Here is a 19,377-nt window from a genome sequence, read left to right as displayed (position 1 = left end):
AGTAGAAAAAAGATTCAGATACTGGACATGATGCATGCCTATAATCCCAGCACTCAGGCTGAGGCAGGAAGATTACCGTGAGTTCCAGGCCAGTTTGAACTACATAGTGATTTTAGGGCTACCCTGAACCTCATAGTGAGACCCTGTCTCAAGAAAAAAAAAAAAAAAAAAGATTCAAGTCTGGATATATTGTTAGTGGCCTTCCCCAATGGACAGAGCTACTGAGCCAGAGGAAACTTGTTGCTGTGACTTTATTCTCAGGAAGACCCAAGTGCCTGGCCAGCCCATGTTTCCAGTGTTCCTTCCGTAAATCTCACCCTGGACTGGCTGGACAGAAAGTGCCCCCTAGGCATTGCAGGGCTCAGGACCAACTTAGATTCCCCTGTCATTGCTTTGACTTTTTCTGAGGAATATTTATTCACATAGTCTGTGTTTGGGCAGTAGCTGAAGTTATGTCTAATTTTGTAATGGTAAATAATTATTAAAATGATCACTGAGTTGTAATTTGCACAATTACTATTACCTGTAAAGATTGTATATAAGAAATATCTAGGATAGAAGTGCTGGTGAGGAGGAAGGGGAGGGTTTGTGAAGGGGGAACAGAGTTGTTAGGAGATAAAGCCAGCAGCCTCAGATGTGTGCTGTTTGGGGTGATGGAGAGAGGAGGAAGAGCCAATTTGTTGAGAACCCAGGCCCTCATAAATCGTGCTGCCACCGGGGGCAGGGCTGAGAATTCCTGGACTTCCCTCCAAATGGGTTTCTTTTTTACCTAAAATTAATTTTTTCTAAGTGTTGTATTAGGGCAAAGACATAATGAAGGTTATTATCAGTTTCTTATATGGCATGCGTAATGGAGCATAGCAGAATAGAAAGGGAAATTTTGTATCTGTAGCTTGCTTTGTACCATATCTTTGGATTTTTTTTTCCTTGATAAATGGCATATTTTATAAAGTTGTGCTCTTGAGTGGAGAAACTTTTATTTCAGCATAGACCAGGGATGGCAGATCTGTGGCATGCCTGCCACAGTGGGCTGTTGGTGTCACTGAAAGCTCTAAAAGGTTCACCATCACCACACACATAGACTGTGTGCATACCTTTCAATTCTTCACCAGTTGTGTACTAAACAATTTATAGAAACAAGTTTTATTTCTCTAATAAAGAAAAAGAAGATCTTTGACAAATAGGAAGATCCCTGCTATATATCTCTTATGTAGCTTAAAAAAAAAAAAAAGCCTTTGTCATACAGTTGTCAGGATTGACGGGTCTTTCCATCTCAGTGTGATTGTAGTTTTCAGTGCAAGGTTTCTATTTTAGACAGATTGCAAATGAGTTAAAGGGGGTAAATTGCTTATTAGTTTAGCTACCTTTTTTTTTAATAGTAAATCACACAGAGGAAGAAAAGGGATTATTCTACTTGTTGGGCCTTACAAGATAATAAAAGTTTAGGGGGAAAGAGGAGTTTGGGGGAAATTATAAATAGCTGAAAAATCATTTTGTTTAGGATCATATGCTGTTTTGCACTCATGATTGTTATATTTAATGTCTTACAGTTTAATGTATGATTTATCTGAATAATTTGATCTTGTGAATTAAATTGAACCTCAAGGTATTTGGTCCCACTCCTGTGTATATAAATTTGTTGGCAAAAACTGTGAGCTAAAGAAACTGATAGTATTACAGCAAAAGAAAACAGTTTTTTTCCCAGTGGTGCTAGGAGTCAAACCCAGGACCTGTAGTGCTAGAAAGCGCTCTACCAGTGAGCTACACTCCCACTGTCAGCTGCTACTTCTTGAAGGCCATAGTCTTTGAAGAAGTAGATTGATGTGTAGCAAATCCTAACAGCTCAGAAACCAGGAGAAACTTACATACGATTTTGCCTTCTGAGGTAGAGGAGCAAAGAGATTGCAAGAGAAATATTTTGGATATATCGAGTTAAATGTAATATGTTATTAAAATTATTTCATCTCTTTTTAATGTATCTGTGGAAGATGGAGTATGATAAACTTCAGTCACTACAGCTGCCCTCTGTAACTTCAGAGGAAGAACAGCTTCACAGCTAACTGCAGCTTCAGGAGGGCTTTGCAAGTGAAGGGAAGGGCTACAAGGGAGGAAATTCAGGACGGAAGTCAAAATGTATATAAGGGACAGAACCAAGAAAATAATGGTATGTTAGGAATTAATGAGTTGCACGCTCTGGTGAGAGTGTAGAGTATATGAAAGGAGAAGTCGTGTATTAAAAACTGGAAAAGCAGGTAGCTTATAGAGGATTTCAGAGTCACCCTGAATCCAGTGGGCTACAAAAATTATTTAGGATTTTGTGTAGAAAAGTTGCATAATCACTGACATGCATGTAAGAAATTCAGCTGGCTACAGGATGCAGGGTAAATTTGTGGTAGAGAAGGTAGGGAAGATAATAATCTGGTTTCATCTAATAGTAACTTCTTTGTGTTAGTCTGCGTATGTTAGGCAATGCAGTAGTAACAACCTTAAAGTTTCAGTGACTTCAGACACAAATGTTTGTTTCTCTGATGTTACTGATATTCTCAGATGTTAGCTGTAGCTCAGTACTCTGTGGCTGCAATCTCAGCTCTAGTCTGGAGGAACAGCCACTATCTTGGACTTACTAATAATTCTGAGGCAGAGAGGGAAAATAGAAAGAGCCTGCAGTAGCGTAAGATAAAGCTGTCAGACCTGGCATTCATTTCTCTGTTCACATTCAATTGGCCAAAGCAAATCACATGACCAAGCCTGCTATCAAAAGGGTCAGGAATTATATTCTTTCTGCTCCAGGTATTGCAAGTCACATGGCAGTAGGCAGAGCACATAATCCTCTTAAGAGAGGACAGTGAGTCATTTGGAACAGTAAAACAATCAGTAGACTTCATTGTTCAAACCACATTTTTAAAATTTCCTATTTTCCTACCCTTCTCCCCAGCCAAATCCTCAAACATAACACACTAGGTTTCTGTTTTGAAATTTCTGTAGACTCTACCTTTCTCCCCTTTCCTTCTGCCTGGCTTTGTTTAAAGCCAGATGTTCACACTAATAATAATTCTGTGCCTGTAGATGTCTGTAGATGCAGCTGGCAGGGTACCAGCTTGCACAGACGACAGGACCCAGGAGAAAAGATCTCCATTTCCCTTGTCTCAGCATTGATCCAGCTCCCTATCCAGAACAGTGACAGCCTCCTGGCTCAGGAAGAGTCTCTGGAATCCCATGGGTCCTGGATCATCCCAGCAGAGTGAACTCTGTGTCAGTCCTTTCTATTGCAAGCTAACATCGAATAAGTTTACAGCCACTGGGGTGCCTCAGGTTCTTTATGCCCTGGGGCCCTGAGTCCTTGGCACCAGCCTGCTCTTGTCTGACTGGATGGACTGGGCTTGGTCCAGCAGGGGGTGGCAGGCACATCTTTGTCCAGATGTTCTGAACCAGACTGTCTACTGCATGTAGTGGGTGATACCAACGTGACTGAGTCTTAATGTGTTTTCTTTTGTAATGAACAACAGGAATCATTTATCAGACGTGGTGGACAGGATCATATGCTGCATGCTTAAGCATTTGCAACTTGAAGTGTGTTTGTTAAAGAAGGAATATTGTGGGCTTGGAAATCTCCATGCTACCTTTTAAATGTGCTGTAGGAGAGATTGAGTGGCTAGGTTTTTTGAGAAGTAATCTGGGCATGAAAGAACCAGAAATATCACAGATATTTGAGAAACCCCCATCCCATTTCTCAGCAACCAGTGAAGCAGAAGTTGGAAAGTAATGATAAAGGATTAAACATGAAATGAGAATTTGGCGTAGTTCAAATTGAGTTAGTGCTTCATTTACTTATGCATCACTAGTTTGCATGTGCAGTATTAAATGGAAGCTTGTTGCTATTATAATATTGGTGTGGGATTTGAGAGAACTAGTTTCCATTTTCAGATTTATCCTTTAAATGAGTATGTGCATGAATGAGTTCTTTGGGGAGATACTTTCTCTCTATGCTCTTAGAACCTTTGAACTGCAGTTCACAGTAGTGCTTTGCACTACATAAAAGGCATGACCAGAAAATACAGTGAGCATTTACATTTTGAGAATGCATTTCAGTAAAAGATGCCTTGTCATTAATCCCTCTCAAAATACACCCCCTCGCTTGAAGCATATTTATCCCATCATTCTTGCCATTTCCTGAAGCAGTTCTGGAAGTCCTATTCCTTGTCTTTTCAAGGTGTGGTAAAAAAAATATGGTAAGTGATGCTGCGAAGCACCAGCCAATGGAAAGGCAGGCTTAAAAAAACATTACTGTGTGTACGCTGGATCTGGCACCTTGTCTTGTACATGTACCAACTCCCCACAAGGAATGCAAACATTATATACCAGAAACCTGCACTAATAAAAAAAATTAAAAATTAAAAAAATGTGCCAGATGTGGTGGTGCACACATACAATCCTAGCACTTACGAAACTGAGACAGGAGAGAATCACTGCAAGTTTGAGGCCAGCCTGGGCTACATCAGCAAAGTCAAGGCCAGTCTGGGCAATGTAATGAGACTTTGACTCAGAAGAAGAAGGAGGAGAAGGAGAAGGAGAGAGTAGAAGGGAAGGGGGAAAAGACTCAAAATGACACTGAGAGTTAGACATTTTCAATAGATTCAGGACATCGAGGAAACTATAACAGTGCAGTGCCAGTAAAGACACTTATGAAAGACTTCCATGACTTCTATAATGAAGATTATAGAATGGCGGACAGGATAAGTGCGTTCAAAGTGAAGGGAAGTATTTTAAAAGAGATTAATGGCAGTATATCTTTTACTGTAATTATATATATATATATATATATATATATATATATATATTTTTTTTTTTTTTTTTTTTTTTTAAATTTAGCACACACTATTTTTTTTAGCCACATCTCACAGTTGCCTTCTGTAACAGACTGTGAATGGCCCCAGGACCAGGGACAGTGCCTTGTATCTTGTACATGTGCAGCGGATGCTGTTGGCCTATTTTGAATCTCTGAGGTGCTTTGACATCCTCATAGGCAGTGTTGACTGTGTAACCCACAACATCATTTGGTGTGTAGATGTAAGTATATATAAAGGAAATGATTAATTGCATCACAGAAAGACAGTTACTGGCTTGACAGATTTTTAAACAGGAAGGTTAGTCTGTTAATAGGACTGGTCAGTAATATGTTGATGGCTCTGATGTTCCTTCTTTGTAGTCTGTGACAGATACATTCAAATCCAAGCTGAAGTTTGTGCTGGCCAATAAGAGCAAAGACAGTGCCATGGTCAGACAGGTTTCAGACAGTCCAGGGCTGGACTGTTCTTGCAGTTTCAGTACAGCTTTTCCATCATGAGTGTAGTTTAACTCTTTCTTTTTTAATGACTCTTCACCTCTGATATTAGAAGAGAGAAAAAAAGTGTTGAAAGTTGGCATGAACAGGAAAATTTTAACACGAAAGACAGTGCTTTCATCGTCTTTTAATATGACTTACTTCTCAGCATGGTGTGGTGAAATGTGAACAAATATGAAACATGTTTTTTTAGGGTAATTATAGTCTTGCAAATTGTCAAAGTTGAAAAGTAACCATAAAATGTGACATTGACAAACGAAGGTTCCTAAAACCAGAAGGACTGGAGTTTATGAGAGATCTCAGGCACAGTTTTCAAAGTAGATGGTTGCAGAGCAGGCTTTTAGTGGCAGCTGGGCCTGCAGATGTGAACAATGGATTGATTGTTCGACAAGAGGAGGATGACAGCACAGAGGAGTGAGGCACGCTCCTTCATACAAGCAGAGCGAGCCCCTGGAGAGCACAGTTTTTCCCCCAGGATAAGCCCTTTTAATTTTGGATTTGAGAGTTAGGATGAAGGATGTTTTGCATTGATATTTTGAACACAAAACTAAACAGTTTCTAGTGACTGTTCTACTCATGAGCCTTCTTTTTTAACCTTTTCATTTTCTCCTCTGTTTAATCAAGTACTGATCACCTATGCCCAGTGTCCTGTATCTGTAAGGTTATAAAGCAATGAGTGAGCAGAAATGGTACTCAAAAATACAAAGGATTTCGGTTGATGTCTGTACATAGTAACCCGCTGCAAGTGGTAGCTGCTCTAATGGGGAAGTGCCCATCAATAGCTATGATCAATACTGATGCCAGTAGCTGCCATAGACTGAATCACCCTGTGTGCAATGCATTATACTAGTGGGCATTCTACTTAAGTACCCACAGTCTTAACTTAATGGAAAATGCACTTAGGTAGACGAATGTTATTTGGAGAGGTGGAGCTGTTGAAAGTGGAGAGAAAAGTAAAGAGTGGAAGTCAGAGAAGCTTTGGAGGAGGTACCATTTACCAATGATTACCACTTTCAGAAAGCTGAGGCTAGGAGAGAGGGCATCACAGAAGGAGGGGTTCTACAGGCTCTGCTTTTTTTCCTGGACTCCTTACTGTGCTCCTAGACAATTCCTTGGTCATTGGTGGAGCCTCTGATAGCTGAGGAATTGGCTGACCACTGAGAAAACATAATATACACACAGATAGTGGAACCTGCTCCTGTCTTTTTGAAAAAGGAGGGAAAGCCCAGTAAACACACAGCATCTATGGGATGACATCACTCTTGTCTTTCCTGCAGTGGAAGTAAAAACAGAGGCTTCAGCAAAGCCCTGTTGTGGTATCTGCCACATTGCCCAGGCTGCTGAACATTTGCATTCCCTGGTCTGTATTGGACTCCTTTGGCTGCTGAGACAAAATACCTCACATATACAACCTCAAGGAGAAAAAGGTTATTTTGATGCCGGATTTCAGAGGCTTCAGACCATGGTCAGTTGACTCCAAGGTAGAAATGACACAGCAAAGGCAAACTGCTCATCTCATAGCAACCAGGAAGTGGAGAGGCAGAAAAAGAATTAGAGAGGAAGGGGCCTGCAGCCAGGGGTTGCAATTAAAACAGTTATATACTAAACACATAATTTATAGTATTGTTTGTGGTGGTCATCCATGGAGTCCAATACAAAGAAAGTGCAGGAAATCTATCCACACACTAAAGACCTGAAGAATCCAGCTGAGGGCCTGGATCCCATGGCAATATCCTGCATGAGTTCAGCTGAAGACCTAGAGTCTATGACAATGACTTGTGCAAGTCTGTTTCCCTGATCTGCCTTGGGAAGACCCAAAGGTTAGCAGTGGAAGCTAGAAAATCTGTGCCTGCGTGGTGAAGGATCTGTATTGGTAATTTGAAGATTCTGTGCTGGAGCAAAGAAGCAACACTCAAAATAAGGACCAGGCTCCCCTGAAAAGTACCCCAGCCATCCTCAGCGACAGTAAGGTCCCGAGCCCCTCCAACAATGAGAACAGTCAAGTTCACATCAGGAAGCCAGTCTGACAAGCTTCTCTGGGGATTGAACAGCACATGTCTTCCCCTCTGGAGCCAGGAAGCAAGGCTCAAAATAAGGACCACAGCTCCCTCAAAGTAAACCACAGCTGTTCTCAGTGACAAGGTCCCGAGCTCCTCCAGTATAATTGCTGAGTTCATATGAAGGCAGCCAGCATGACAAGCTCCTCCAAGAGAACCAGTGGCTCCAAACAACAGCAATACTTAGGAGAGCCCACAGTGCTGCTCTTCCTTTCTGCTCGCCTTTTTATGCTGGCAGCTGTCCCTGGTGGACCATCACTATACTCAGTACCATGCTAATTCAGTTCATCTGGTGTTTAAGTTGACCATCAATTTTTAATCCACCACAGGTGGACCAGATACCAAGGTCACTCCCCAGGAGCCCCCTAGACATACCCAGAATGTGCTTTAGGGTTGTCCTAGGTGTCTCTTGCAGTAACAAGATTAATCATCATACCTGACTTCTTTATTTTAAGCAACTGTTATATATAAAAATGCAAATTTACAAGTTTGTTTATGAAGTCATTCAAGTCATTCATCAGAAGTTGCTCTAAAATATGTATTTTTATTTTGTGAAATTACAAATCATTAGGAAAACCAAGGCCTTGTCTTCTAGGAGTTAATACCATGGCAGAACAAGGAAATTACACATATATGCATACAAATGGTCACTTGGGTATGGAATTCAAAACACTAAGAAGATACTTCTTTTTTCCATTTTTGAAAACCTGTAAATTGAATTTTGCTGAAATTGCCGTTAGAGGTGGCACTGCTAAATGAGTGGAGTTTGTGCCGCACCCTGCCCATGAGTCTTGGAACTCCGTTAGCTCAGCCCAGACATCACTAAGCACACTTGTCTTATTAAACACAGCTTTAGCACCTTTACTGGATATTCAGAGAGGTTCACAAAATTGCAAAGCTAACATTTTTAGGAAACTGGTGAAGGTAGAGCAGATAGACAGCAAACTTCAGGGAATCAAGTGCTGGCGTAAGTTTTTCAAGAGGAAGGAATGAGATTCTGAGGAGGAGGGAGTATTGGATTTCCTTGAAAACAATGCAGGTAATAGTTTGCAGATTTTAAGACTGCCCAGAAAACATTGGTACTTTGAGCTGTCATTCTAGATGGAAAGATACCTTTACAAGAAATTTTCTCACAATTTGGTCATCATTTCTATTTTTGTTTATTCATCTATTTTTGCTCAGTTGTATGAATTGAGAAGTCCTCCATTTCCCATTGTTGAGTTAAGATACCAGTGACTCTCTACTGAATAAGGAAATAGGTATTTGTAATTCTAATGAAATGAATTAGTCTAAATAACTTGTTTCTCTAACATGTATCAGCTTTGAAAAAAATGGTTTTCTTTTCCTATGAAGTGATGAACTTCCAAAGAATAACTCTCTTAAAGTATCAATGGATTTTATTTTTTTCAATGAATTTTATATTGGAAAATCAAACCTGTATAAAACCTAAGAAAATCTTGTGTCCTCATGTAAAACCCTGCTGTTACTCAATTATAATTAAATTTTGGTTAGGAAAAGAACAATAATAGTTTGTGAATAATTTGTAGGACCAACAATATCATAAGGAAATGATTGGACCACCTGAGACAAATCAAACATCTTTGAAATTGCCCTAATGTCTATAATAACAAACTTTCTTGTGACTAACAAGTAGCTGTCTTCATTTCTGTGCAGATTGCACACTGTCCATAATTAGGCCGTGCTTGTTTATCCAAGGAACCATAGAGTGATGGTGCCCAAGGGGACCTTAATGTTCATCTAGTGGTCAAATCCCTGTTAAAGGAACCATGTTCCCCCAAAACATGCATCTGAAAGAAATGCAGCATCTAAAAATATACCCAGCAGCTTGATGCATGTTCATATCCACATCATGTTCATATCCATATCATGCTCTTTTCTGTAGTATTATTTGAAAAATATTATGGACAATAGCTTTCCTGAACATACCAAAGCAGGCAAGTTGAGGTCCATGAGACACACAGAGCCGAAGCTAAGAAGGACTGTGTGTGTAGTAGTGTCCCCTCGGGACACAGGAATCTCTGTGCAGTTTGAGATAAGGAAAGGTGGGTCGGGAGACAGATTGTACTGAAGACTAAACAAGAAACAAAGCAAAACAACATTGTTTTTTTTCTCTTCACTCATGTTGAGTTTTAGGGAAAGCACTCAGATTTCTGGTCTTCAGCTTTGTTCCTAATAAATATTTACTGAAAGAATCTTTACTGCATGACCACCTCGTGTGATTGCCAGTCTGAAATGTCTGTGATCAAAGATTTTGAAATCAAGACAGAACAGTTGTATCATCAGGAACCTTTTTTCCTTAGTGACTTAGCAAGACCCTCTCTCCAAAAAAAGAAGAAATAAAGGTGGGGGAGGGGTTGGGTTGTAACTTGGTGCGAATACCCTAGTACTCAGTACCATCAGGGAAAAAAATTGAGATAGGGATGAAAACTTTACATACAAAAAAAATGATTATTCCATTCTATGTGGCAATTACAAAAGAAATTCTGTGAGATTCCAGAAGACAACAATAAAGTTACTTAAAAACTGGAAAACAGTGTCTATTAATAAAGTAAGGAGAGTTGACTTGGGTCCAAATGGAAGGAAAATGTCCTGAGAATGAAAGTTAAATGTTCTAAGATAGCATTCATGGGATGTTGTGGAATCTCCTTTTCTGGAAATGTTTAAAAACAAGACAGATCTGTATTTCTTGGGAGAATGTTGAGGCTCAGACCTGCCCCGTGTTGGGAAGATTAGCTGGATTATGCCTGTGTGGTCTCTCAGTCATTAAAAGAGCCCTCTCAGTAAATATTCCACGCCCTCCTGGCTGAAACTGCTGTTTCCTAGTTGTTGATTTACAGCTTGGTTACTGGAAGGCCAGAGTGAATGTATACATTATCATAGTTGAAGTTGAGTCTGGGTTCGATGATGTAAGTTGTGTGCATCATATATACCTGAATCAGTTGTTAAAGCAGTAAAATTCACATAGTGGTGAAACTACTAAAGACATAATTTAGTCTTCTATGATGTGAAAAGTACCTGCTTCCTTGTAAAGTTTCAGTGCCATTCACCATTCACTAAACAATTTGAAAGCAACTATTATCAACAGCATAGGCTTCAGAGATGAAGAAGATATGATTGTTTCCTTCATGGAACTTAGTGTACAAGTGGGCATAAAACATACACATAGATTACATACATAGAGAGTGAAAATAGAATATTGATGATAAGAGCCATAGCAAAAGACTCTTTAAAAAATGTAAGATTTCAGAGAACAGAAAGATAATTCCTTTGATGTAATCAATAAATATTTGCAGGAAAAATAATATATGGTCTGAACCTTAAGGGATTGAAGTGTTTTGAAGAGGGGAAATTAAGAACAGAGACAAGGGTGGAAAGGAACATAGTAATCCCAAGGGAAGTTGCAATAGCACCTGAGGAATTTGAGGGAGTTGGCTGGAAGGGCCGTGTTGTGTCCAGCCTCAAATGCCAGGCCAAAGAGCATGTGCTGTGTCTGTACAGTGTGGTCCTTGGACATGATGAAGCATTGGAGGATGCCTGTCCACTGGAGGATTGCTATTTAGGGCTGCAGTATTTGGCTTAGGATTGCTATTTAGAGCTTGCGGTATTTGGACTGCAAGAGAAAAATGGGGCCGGGCATGGTGGTACGTGTCTATAATCCCAGCACTCAGGGAGGTTGAAGCAGGGGGTTACAAGTTCAAGTTGAGCCTGGGCAATTTAGCAAGAATGTGTTTCAAAAAGTTAAAAGAAGCAGAGGGGGAGGGGAATATATAGCGAAGAGCTCATCAGGGATACTGTTGAGCGATCTGGGCCAGTTTGCTAAGATGCGTACTGAGAAATACTAATTTCAAGGGATGTTAACAGATGTTCCCCTTAAAAGCACTTCCTCACTAAAACTGGGAAATAACAAAGCCCATTAAATGGTTTCTATACTAGAAGTCTTTTCAGAGCTTTTAATATTGAGGTGACCAATAGGGTCAAACAGGGGGACCTATGCACCAATGCTAGCCTACTTTAATCTTTTATTTATGAACTGTCTTATAAAACTACTTCTTGGAACACGCTTGGGGCAACCGTGCTGTGCGCATTGGATAACAAGGGCTGGAACACAGGTGTTGGTGATAGGCATGGGAACAGTGGTGCGCTGGGAATCCTTCCATGGAGAAAACGCCGGTTACTCCTGGTGTGTTGTGGGTATTCAGTAGCTGTAGGGAAGGTTATACATGGCAGGGTGCGTTATTAGTGTTTTAGCAGGAACTGGCTGGAGATTGCTGTACTGGAGGAGAAAGGAGTCCAGTATTGGGAATATGGGGAGCTTTGCAGTTTGTTGTACAGGAAGGGCAGCGTGGGGAGCAAGGAGAGGGACTGGTGTAAGCGAACATGTACCATTTAGTGTTCTGAGGAGCTGCCGGACCTGTGGACTCAGGAGAGAAAGTCATAGTTCTGTTTTCTTTTTTTCAGTCTTTCCTTTTTTCTCTCTCTTGCTAAATATAAATGTTACCAAGAAATCTGCTTATGATTTCTCCCTCAATGTTTGAATTCTGGAAAAATACTAATTTTTTTACACAATGTGCTCCTCTACAAGAAAATAGTCAAATTTAGTTGAATAGAAACCTCAGGTTTTAGAAAAGCCCCAAATCCACTGTAGTGGTTGTTTTGTTTTGTTTTGTTTTGTTTTGTTTTGTTTTTCCTCTATCAGATAGTAATGGGCATCCTCATTTTCATCAATAAAATATTGTTTTGTAACCTGCTTTCCTATATGAAGTTAATTTTTAATATTTTGTGCTTTCAGGTATTTGCCTTTGATTATTGCTTTTGGTCCATGGATGAATCTAACACTACAAAATATGCTGGTAAGTTGACTGTTTTTCAGTTGGGCTTTTGGCCTCTTCTGTTGTGTGTTGTTTTTCTTTTTAAATCATCTATAGCTTCAGGTGAATCATGGGCCCTTCCTGGGCATCTGTCACACTTGCTCCAGGTCAAAATGGAAGCATTGATTTTAATGGAGAAAGTCTTTGCTTCTTTCCCATCTGATTGTATCTTTAAATATTTTGTGTGTGCATGCGTGTGTGTGTGTGTGTGTGTGTGTGTGTGTGTGTGTGTCTGTCTGTCTGGAGGGAGAGAGGGGTGAGGGAGAGAGAGGGCCTGAGTTGCCCTGGATGGCCCCAAATTTGTGATCCTTCTGCCTCAGTTTCTCAAGTAGCTGGGATTATAGGTGTGTACCACTGTGCTTGGCCCTGCATTTTTTTAATTGACAAAAATTGCATATATTTATCATGTACAATATGATGTTTTGAAATACATATTATGGAATAGGTAAACTGAGCTAATTAACATTTCATATACATATTTTTTGTGTTGAAAAGACTTAAAATCTACTCAGATTACACTGTAATCTGAGCTGCAAACACAGTGAGGACTTCATGAATACCTAAGACATTATTCTGAGGCTTTTTGGCTTCCTAGATTACATAAGAGGCACCAAAAATAGAACCCAGGCTGAGGCACAGAACAGTAAAGTCTACACTGTATTACACTCTCTAAAACAGTGTTGCTAACTATAGTCACAATGTTGCACAATAGATTTAATTGGATACTATCTCCATGAGCCCCCCCCCCCATTTCTACACATAGCAGCAACATCTGAATTATTTTCTCATTTAGTTAAGTGGGAAAGTGTAGGTTTCAGATTTTGACATGAGAGGAAGTTACTTGTTTGCAGAAAAGTAACTCTTGTTTATTGTTAGCTTTTTCCTTGCCACCTAAAACAAACTTGTTGAGAAAACTATTTGATACATAGTATTTTCAAAGGTTAATTATTGTTACACTAGGACTCCTTCAGTTGCTTCCATTGAGTAAATCAGCCTTTCCAGACTTCATTCCTGCAACTTAGCAAGTATTTTATTAAAATGAATAAGTAGTTCTCTCTGTGTGTCTCCCTCCCTCTCTCCCTCTCTTTCTCTCTTGGTACTGGCGATTGAAAGCATGACCATGTACTCACCAGCAGTGCCAGGCAGGCACTTATGCCACTAAATCCCCACCCAATAAGTAGTTCATAATGTTGAGTTTTAGTCCTTTATCACCCTTTTGGGACTTTAGATAATAAATTTTAAAGAATCTGGAACAATTTTTCTTGATGGTTGGCACTTATGTATTTGTGTGTGCATGTGTGCTTTTAGATTTAGAACAGCAGCAGAAATAAAATGTTTCCCATGGCTGCAGAGACAAATGGGGACAAACACTGTCACTGTCTACAGCCCACGATTCACCATGTTCAGTTGATGTTCTTTAGGATACAGGCAATAAGTCTTTCTGAACAGGAGCTTTTCTCATGCAATGCAGGATCACTTGTGGCCAACTGAATAAAACCCATCGTCCCTGCACTACATTTAAATAGCTCCAGGCTACCTTCCCTCCTCTCTTATTTATTACTCCTCATCACTGATTCTGTGCCTCAGCCTGGGTTCTATTTTTGGTGCCCCTTATGTAATCTAGGAAGGCAAAAGCTTCAGAATAATGTCTTAGGTATTCATGAAGCCCTCACTGTGTTTGCAGCTCAGAAAGCCTTGGAAAAGTGAAAAAATAAGTTGGGAAGTAAAATTAATGCATATCAGACAATAATTCTAGATGTTTTTAATTCTGAAATCTATAGATGTTTAATCTTATAGAAAATCCAAGGAGAGACAAAAGTTAGATAGGCTGGAGCTATCGGGGAAGGCATGGTAGAGATGAGACTGAAGCTCAGTAGAGAAGTTAAGCATCAGAGAAAAAGTGATAGGGCATGTGAGAAGTAGCCTGACGAAGCCATTCCGCAGTGGAGACACAGCGTCAAAACATGGGCAGTACCGTGGATACGGATGGTTTTTACCTGTCAGTTAAAAAGCCTGAAGCATAGGCTCAGTGAAAGGGGAATGTGGAAAGCTTGTAGACCAGAGGACGTGACGTCACATGAAGGCGAGCACATGGCCGTTGATAGCAGACCCAAGGCTGCCGTCGGACGTCTGTGGTTTTCTTGGATAATTCCACCCCATCCCCTTCTTCTTCTTGTGATACTGGAGATTGAGCCCAAGACCTTCCACTGGGCTATCTCCCCTGCCCTTTTAGTTGTTAAATTTTGAACCAGGATCTGGCTAATTCACTAAGTTTCCTAGGCTGGGCTCAAACTTGTGATTTTTTGCCACAGTCTGTTTGAATACTGGGATTATAGGCATGTGCCATCACACCTGGCTTCTCTTGGCAAAAATTCTTTAGTTTCTCTATACTATAGTTTCTTTTCTGTAAAATAGAAATGTCTACGCCTGTCATATGGTTGTTTAGGGCCTACATAGTTAACTTTTTGGGGCAAGTGGGTACCAGGAGTCAAATGCAGGACCTCAGACTTGCCAGGCAGGTGCTGTGCCACTAATCCAAATCCATGCCCCTTACATGGTTAACTTTATGTGCTGATTAATGAGAGGCACCCATAAATGACTTTTCCATAAGGGAAGATGTATCTTGAAGGGTTCCTTGGGTGACCGTGATCTAGGTGGAGCAAAGGCAGTTGGCAGGAAGTTTAAGAGCTAAACTAAAAAGTTTAGACTGGGAGGGTGAAGAGTAGATGATGTTGGCATCGCAAAGTTAAAATAATACTGAAGGGAGGTGGCTTTTCTCTTTTTTTCCTGTATCTCATAGAATCATGACTTCTGCTATTGGTCACCAAGACCACTCCACTTCTGCAGTTCACCAGTCATGTCCCAGGACGTAGGACCGTGATGGTGAACCTTTTAGAGCTTTCAGGATACAAACAACCCACAGGGTCACGTGTGCCAGAGGTTTGCCAGCGCTATAACAGGGCAAACTTTGTTTTGGGTTTTTTTTGTTTGTTTGTTTGTTTATTTGTTTGACCAGACATGACTCTACTAAGTATGGATGATAAAGTGCAGTTGAGAATGTAAGAGTTTTATAGTTTTCCATTACAAATAATGTGCTTAGAAATATTAAGATATTTAAAAAGATAATTATTTTTCAATAGTCTGAAATTTGCCAAATTTTTGATTGCCCGAGCACATTGAATCTTATGTTCTGAAATAGGGCCTCTTGACTCATAGAGCAATGACTACTTACATAGTTGGGGAAATTTTTTCTTATTCTTTAGATATCCCTGTTATTATACAAATAATGTGACCCCTTAGTAAAAATGTTACATTCTCTGTGGCTGTTCTGTCAGGTTTTCATCCACTATAAATTTTCTGCCTAGTGAATGTATTACTAGGAAGTTAATTCATTGATTTCCATACTAATTTGATGTCCTTTTTCTTCATTTAAAAAAATACCAATTCTTAATTGTGAATAGAAACATTAAGATAGAAGCATTCATTCTTTGGTGGGAAATAGAGAGGGGGAAGCACATATTTCCTGAAACCAACCTGCTTGTCAGGCTCAGTGAATAATGGCATCATTGATACTGAATCAGGGCTCTCAGAGCCTTTCTCACAATTGGGAGGAAGAGAGAGGGCTAAGTGCAGGGATTGAGAGGGCCAGGGGAAGCAAGGGCTCTTACAAGTTTCTTGTGTGTCAAAGTGTTAAGTTCTCGTTATGCGTTGCTATATCAGAGGTTATAGTGAGAGCCCCCAGCTGGGGCCTTTTTGATTTAGCAACACATAATTTTCCGATATATAGAAAGGCATTACAGTGGGTTGACTGGAGTAGTTGAAGAATGTGGGCTCTTAGGCCAGACTGTCTGGGTTCCCATCCCAGCTGCACCACCTGCTAGCTAAGGCCCCAAGGCCCTGTGAGTCACTGCATCTCCCTGTGCTTCTGTTTCCTCTGATGTTAAGTAAGGGTAATAGTAGTTCTGATCTCGTAGCGTTGTTCTGAGGACCAAATGACTCGCTCTTATAAAGTACCTACCCCAATATCTGGCACACCAGAAGCTCTCACTTAGTATTTATCCCTGTCTTTATCATTGTCACATCACCATAGAGTCGAGTAGTTGCGTCAGTATTATGGACAGAGAAAGTATTGTTCTGGGATTTATAAGATCTGGTTTTGCCACAAGACTTTGGGTGAGATAACCTCTGTGGACCTCTATTTCTTTATCTGTACCAAGGGGGTACAGGAGGAGATGGCAGCCCTTAGGATCTCAGGTCCCCTCTGCTCAGGCCCTCTCTAGTTTGCTGGTAAAAACCAAATCTGCCATTTTCTGCAGTGGCCCAGCTGTGCCAATAGATTCCTTAGAGGCAAATCGAAAGCTGTTTGTTAAGCCACTTTTATTGCATTGGGTCACGCTTGAGGCATTTTACATTTTAAATATATTCTCTTTGGGACCGGAGATTTAGCTCAGCGGCATAAGCGCCTGCCTTGCAAGCAGGCAGTCATGAGTTCGATCCCCGGTACTGATAAAAAGGAAAAAGACAAATATATATATTTTCTTCCTTCTGTTACCTTTTGCCTAGTTGGTCATAATACTGTTTGTTCCCAGTTAATTCTGAATCAAAGTATAAAAACCCTTGTGCTACAACCAAGGATGGGGGAAAAAAACTCCATAAAACTGACATTCCTATATAAACCTGCATCCCACCAACCTCATATGCACATACTCATCAGAAACACACATGGAGAGTGTGAAGTTATTATAGTCAGTGCTGACAAACTTAAACTGTCATTGTAAATGTTTAAATCACTGCTAATGGCAATTAAGACATTATTGACAGTCTTTTTTTTTCTTTTTCTTTTTTTAGGAGAAATTATTTCCTAAAATGTGCTATATTTGGTAGAGAACAGTGGCTTCTTTAAACTTGGTTTTTATTTTCTTCCTGGTTTTCTATATATCTTCATGTCAGATATAAAAACCATTCTGGGGATGGCATATCAGGGGGTAAATGTGGATGTGAGCATTCTGTGGCCTGAGAGGATCTAAACTGTTGACTTAGAAATTATGTAACAGTTCTTGCCATATGGTGCTTGCTGAGATTTGCTGAAGCCTTGTGTTTTCAGGCATGGTTAATGCGAAAGGTCATATGAGTGATGCTTTTTCTGCTCATGTTGCTTTATCCTGTGAGGGGGAGCATGAGCATCTCTGAGCCCTGGGCTGTGTTGGGGGGTCTTTTAGGGGAGGGGTTTGTGTGCCCAGAGATAGAAATTTGTTTCATATTATTTAACCAAGCAAGAATAGAAAGGAGATAAAACATGTCTACCAACAGTAACATTCTAAAATAGAACCAGTTTTTCGGCAGAGTCCCACCGTAGTTACTTGTTTTAGTGTATGGCCTCGGCCTAGCATTTTCGTGTGCTATTTGAAAGAGCATCAGAAAAGCATGGACTCTGAAGTCAGTCTCCCTGGGCTCAAATCTGGGCCCTGCCACTTCCCATTGTGTGACAGTAGACTACAATAACAATCTTTGCTTACTATAAATCCATGATCAATTGTGAAGATCCATAAATCCGTGATGAGATTATACATATAAAGCACTCAGCAAGTGCCCTGCACCGAGAAAACCATCGGTGATTGTTAACTACTAGGTTTAAACTGTAAACGTTACTCTCTATAGCTATTCAAACATTAGTAAGTTGACTATTTGAAAATTGTTAAAATAGAATCTTGTGATAAATGTCATCCTAAAAGGCATTTATGAAAAAAACCCAAATTCAGAGTCCTAGATGTTTATTTTTTACAGACTTTTACAAACTGTCTCACCCGTCCCAATTTGACAATTCTTTTAGTGACTTGCTTTCCTCAAGGGGTCCCTAAGCATTCAGCTAAGTTTTCTTAGGATCAGAGGCTCTCTTTCTACATTTCCTAGTTAAATGATTTAATTACAGGGAAGTGCAACTGACATAAGCCAGTTTAGGAGGGAACCCTACTCACCCTTTATGAAAATATGATGCAGCTGGCCCTGAGTTTAGCCTGCCAGCTGAGGTAACTTTGCTGGCTGTGCGCCTGTATCTATGTGGTTCATAGATGGGGGAGGGCATGTTGGCAAATTTAGAGAACTAGGCAAGGAGAGGTCAAACAAAAAAAAATTGTTTTTGGTTTTGGTACCGAGAATTGAACTCATGACCTCATGCTTGCCAGGCAGGCGCTTATGCCAAAAAAAAATTTTTTAAAGATGTCCCAAATAAGTGATTTTGTTTTTAAAATTAGGTGTGTGTATCTGTGTATTTAAATTTATTAATATATACATACTATTTATGCTTATCTTTACTCCTCTCTTTTTTCATCCTGTCCAACCCTACTTTCTTTCCTCTGTCCATATTCCTTCCTTAGAGTATTTGTGGCCACCAGAGACATCATTTGACTGAGGGGTAGTCAGAGGGCAGGTAACAGTAACAGCAGTAGGTAAACAGTCTTGAACATGCAGTTCTCAGCTCTATACTAGTCCCTTTTCCTAAAGTACAGAATTATCTGATTACCCACTTAGTGGAAACTTCCATTGGTCCCATTTTACAGATTAAACACAGGCTCTGAGAGGCCCTGCTGCCTATGAGAAGGTGAAAGCAGTGTGAATGTGAACTTGGTTGGGGGAGGGCACGCCAGTGAAGATTTGATGGAGTCCCCAGTGCGAGTCTACCTTTCCTCCTGCTGCAGACAGTGCATGTGAGGAAATCACTGCAGTCTGTGGCGAGGACCCCTCCAGGAATAGTGCCCGTGACGGTACTTTCGCTCGTCAGAGGCTCCCGAGTCCTCAGTACCATGTTTGGTTTGGCTTTGTTTTAACCTCTCCTCGAGTGCTGTAATACTGTGCATCACACAATCCAGGAGGGATTTTACTTTATCGGAGAATGGTAGAGTCCTACACTATCAGGCAGACAGGAGAGGAGAACATGACTCTGTCCACAGTTATTTGGTGAGGAAGCACTCTCCCGAAGAGCCCAGCACACAGGTGTGTAAGACAGGCTTCAGGGGTGAGGTGGCTTGGTTTTCCTCTTTCATCCTTGGCTCCAGGGCCAAGGGCAGTGGTGTATGGCCCTCACCTCAGTGAC

The 19,377-nt window shown here is 40.4% G+C and overlaps 1 protein-coding gene across 9 annotated transcripts in view; it reads left to right on the top strand.

Annotated features, from left to right (window-relative positions):
* Kif13a (kinesin family member 13A) overlaps positions 1–19,377 on the top strand; it is a 174,826-nt gene that overhangs the window by 66,381 nt on the left and 89,068 nt on the right. For all 9 annotated transcript variants that reach the window (XR_010051168.1, XR_010051167.1, XR_010051166.1 and 6 more), the window contains exon 4: positions 12,209–12,269. Coding sequence is in view for 6 of the 9 variants with exons in the window: in XM_063259934.1 (XP_063116004.1) it covers positions 12,209–12,269 (61 nt within the window). In the remaining 3 variants the exon portion in view is untranslated. The remainder of the gene's footprint in view (positions 1–12,208; positions 12,270–19,377) is intronic.

Source organism: Cavia porcellus, unplaced genomic scaffold (genome assembly GCF_034190915.1).
Source record: "Cavia porcellus strain 051 isolate PalLab524CR breed Dunkin Hartley unplaced genomic scaffold, mCavPor4.1 scaffold_13, whole genome shotgun sequence".
NCBI lineage: Eukaryota > Metazoa > Chordata > Mammalia > Rodentia > Caviidae > Cavia > Cavia porcellus.
The sequence above is the reverse complement of the archived record's forward strand: the minus strand, read 5'-3'. Positions and strand labels throughout refer to the sequence as shown.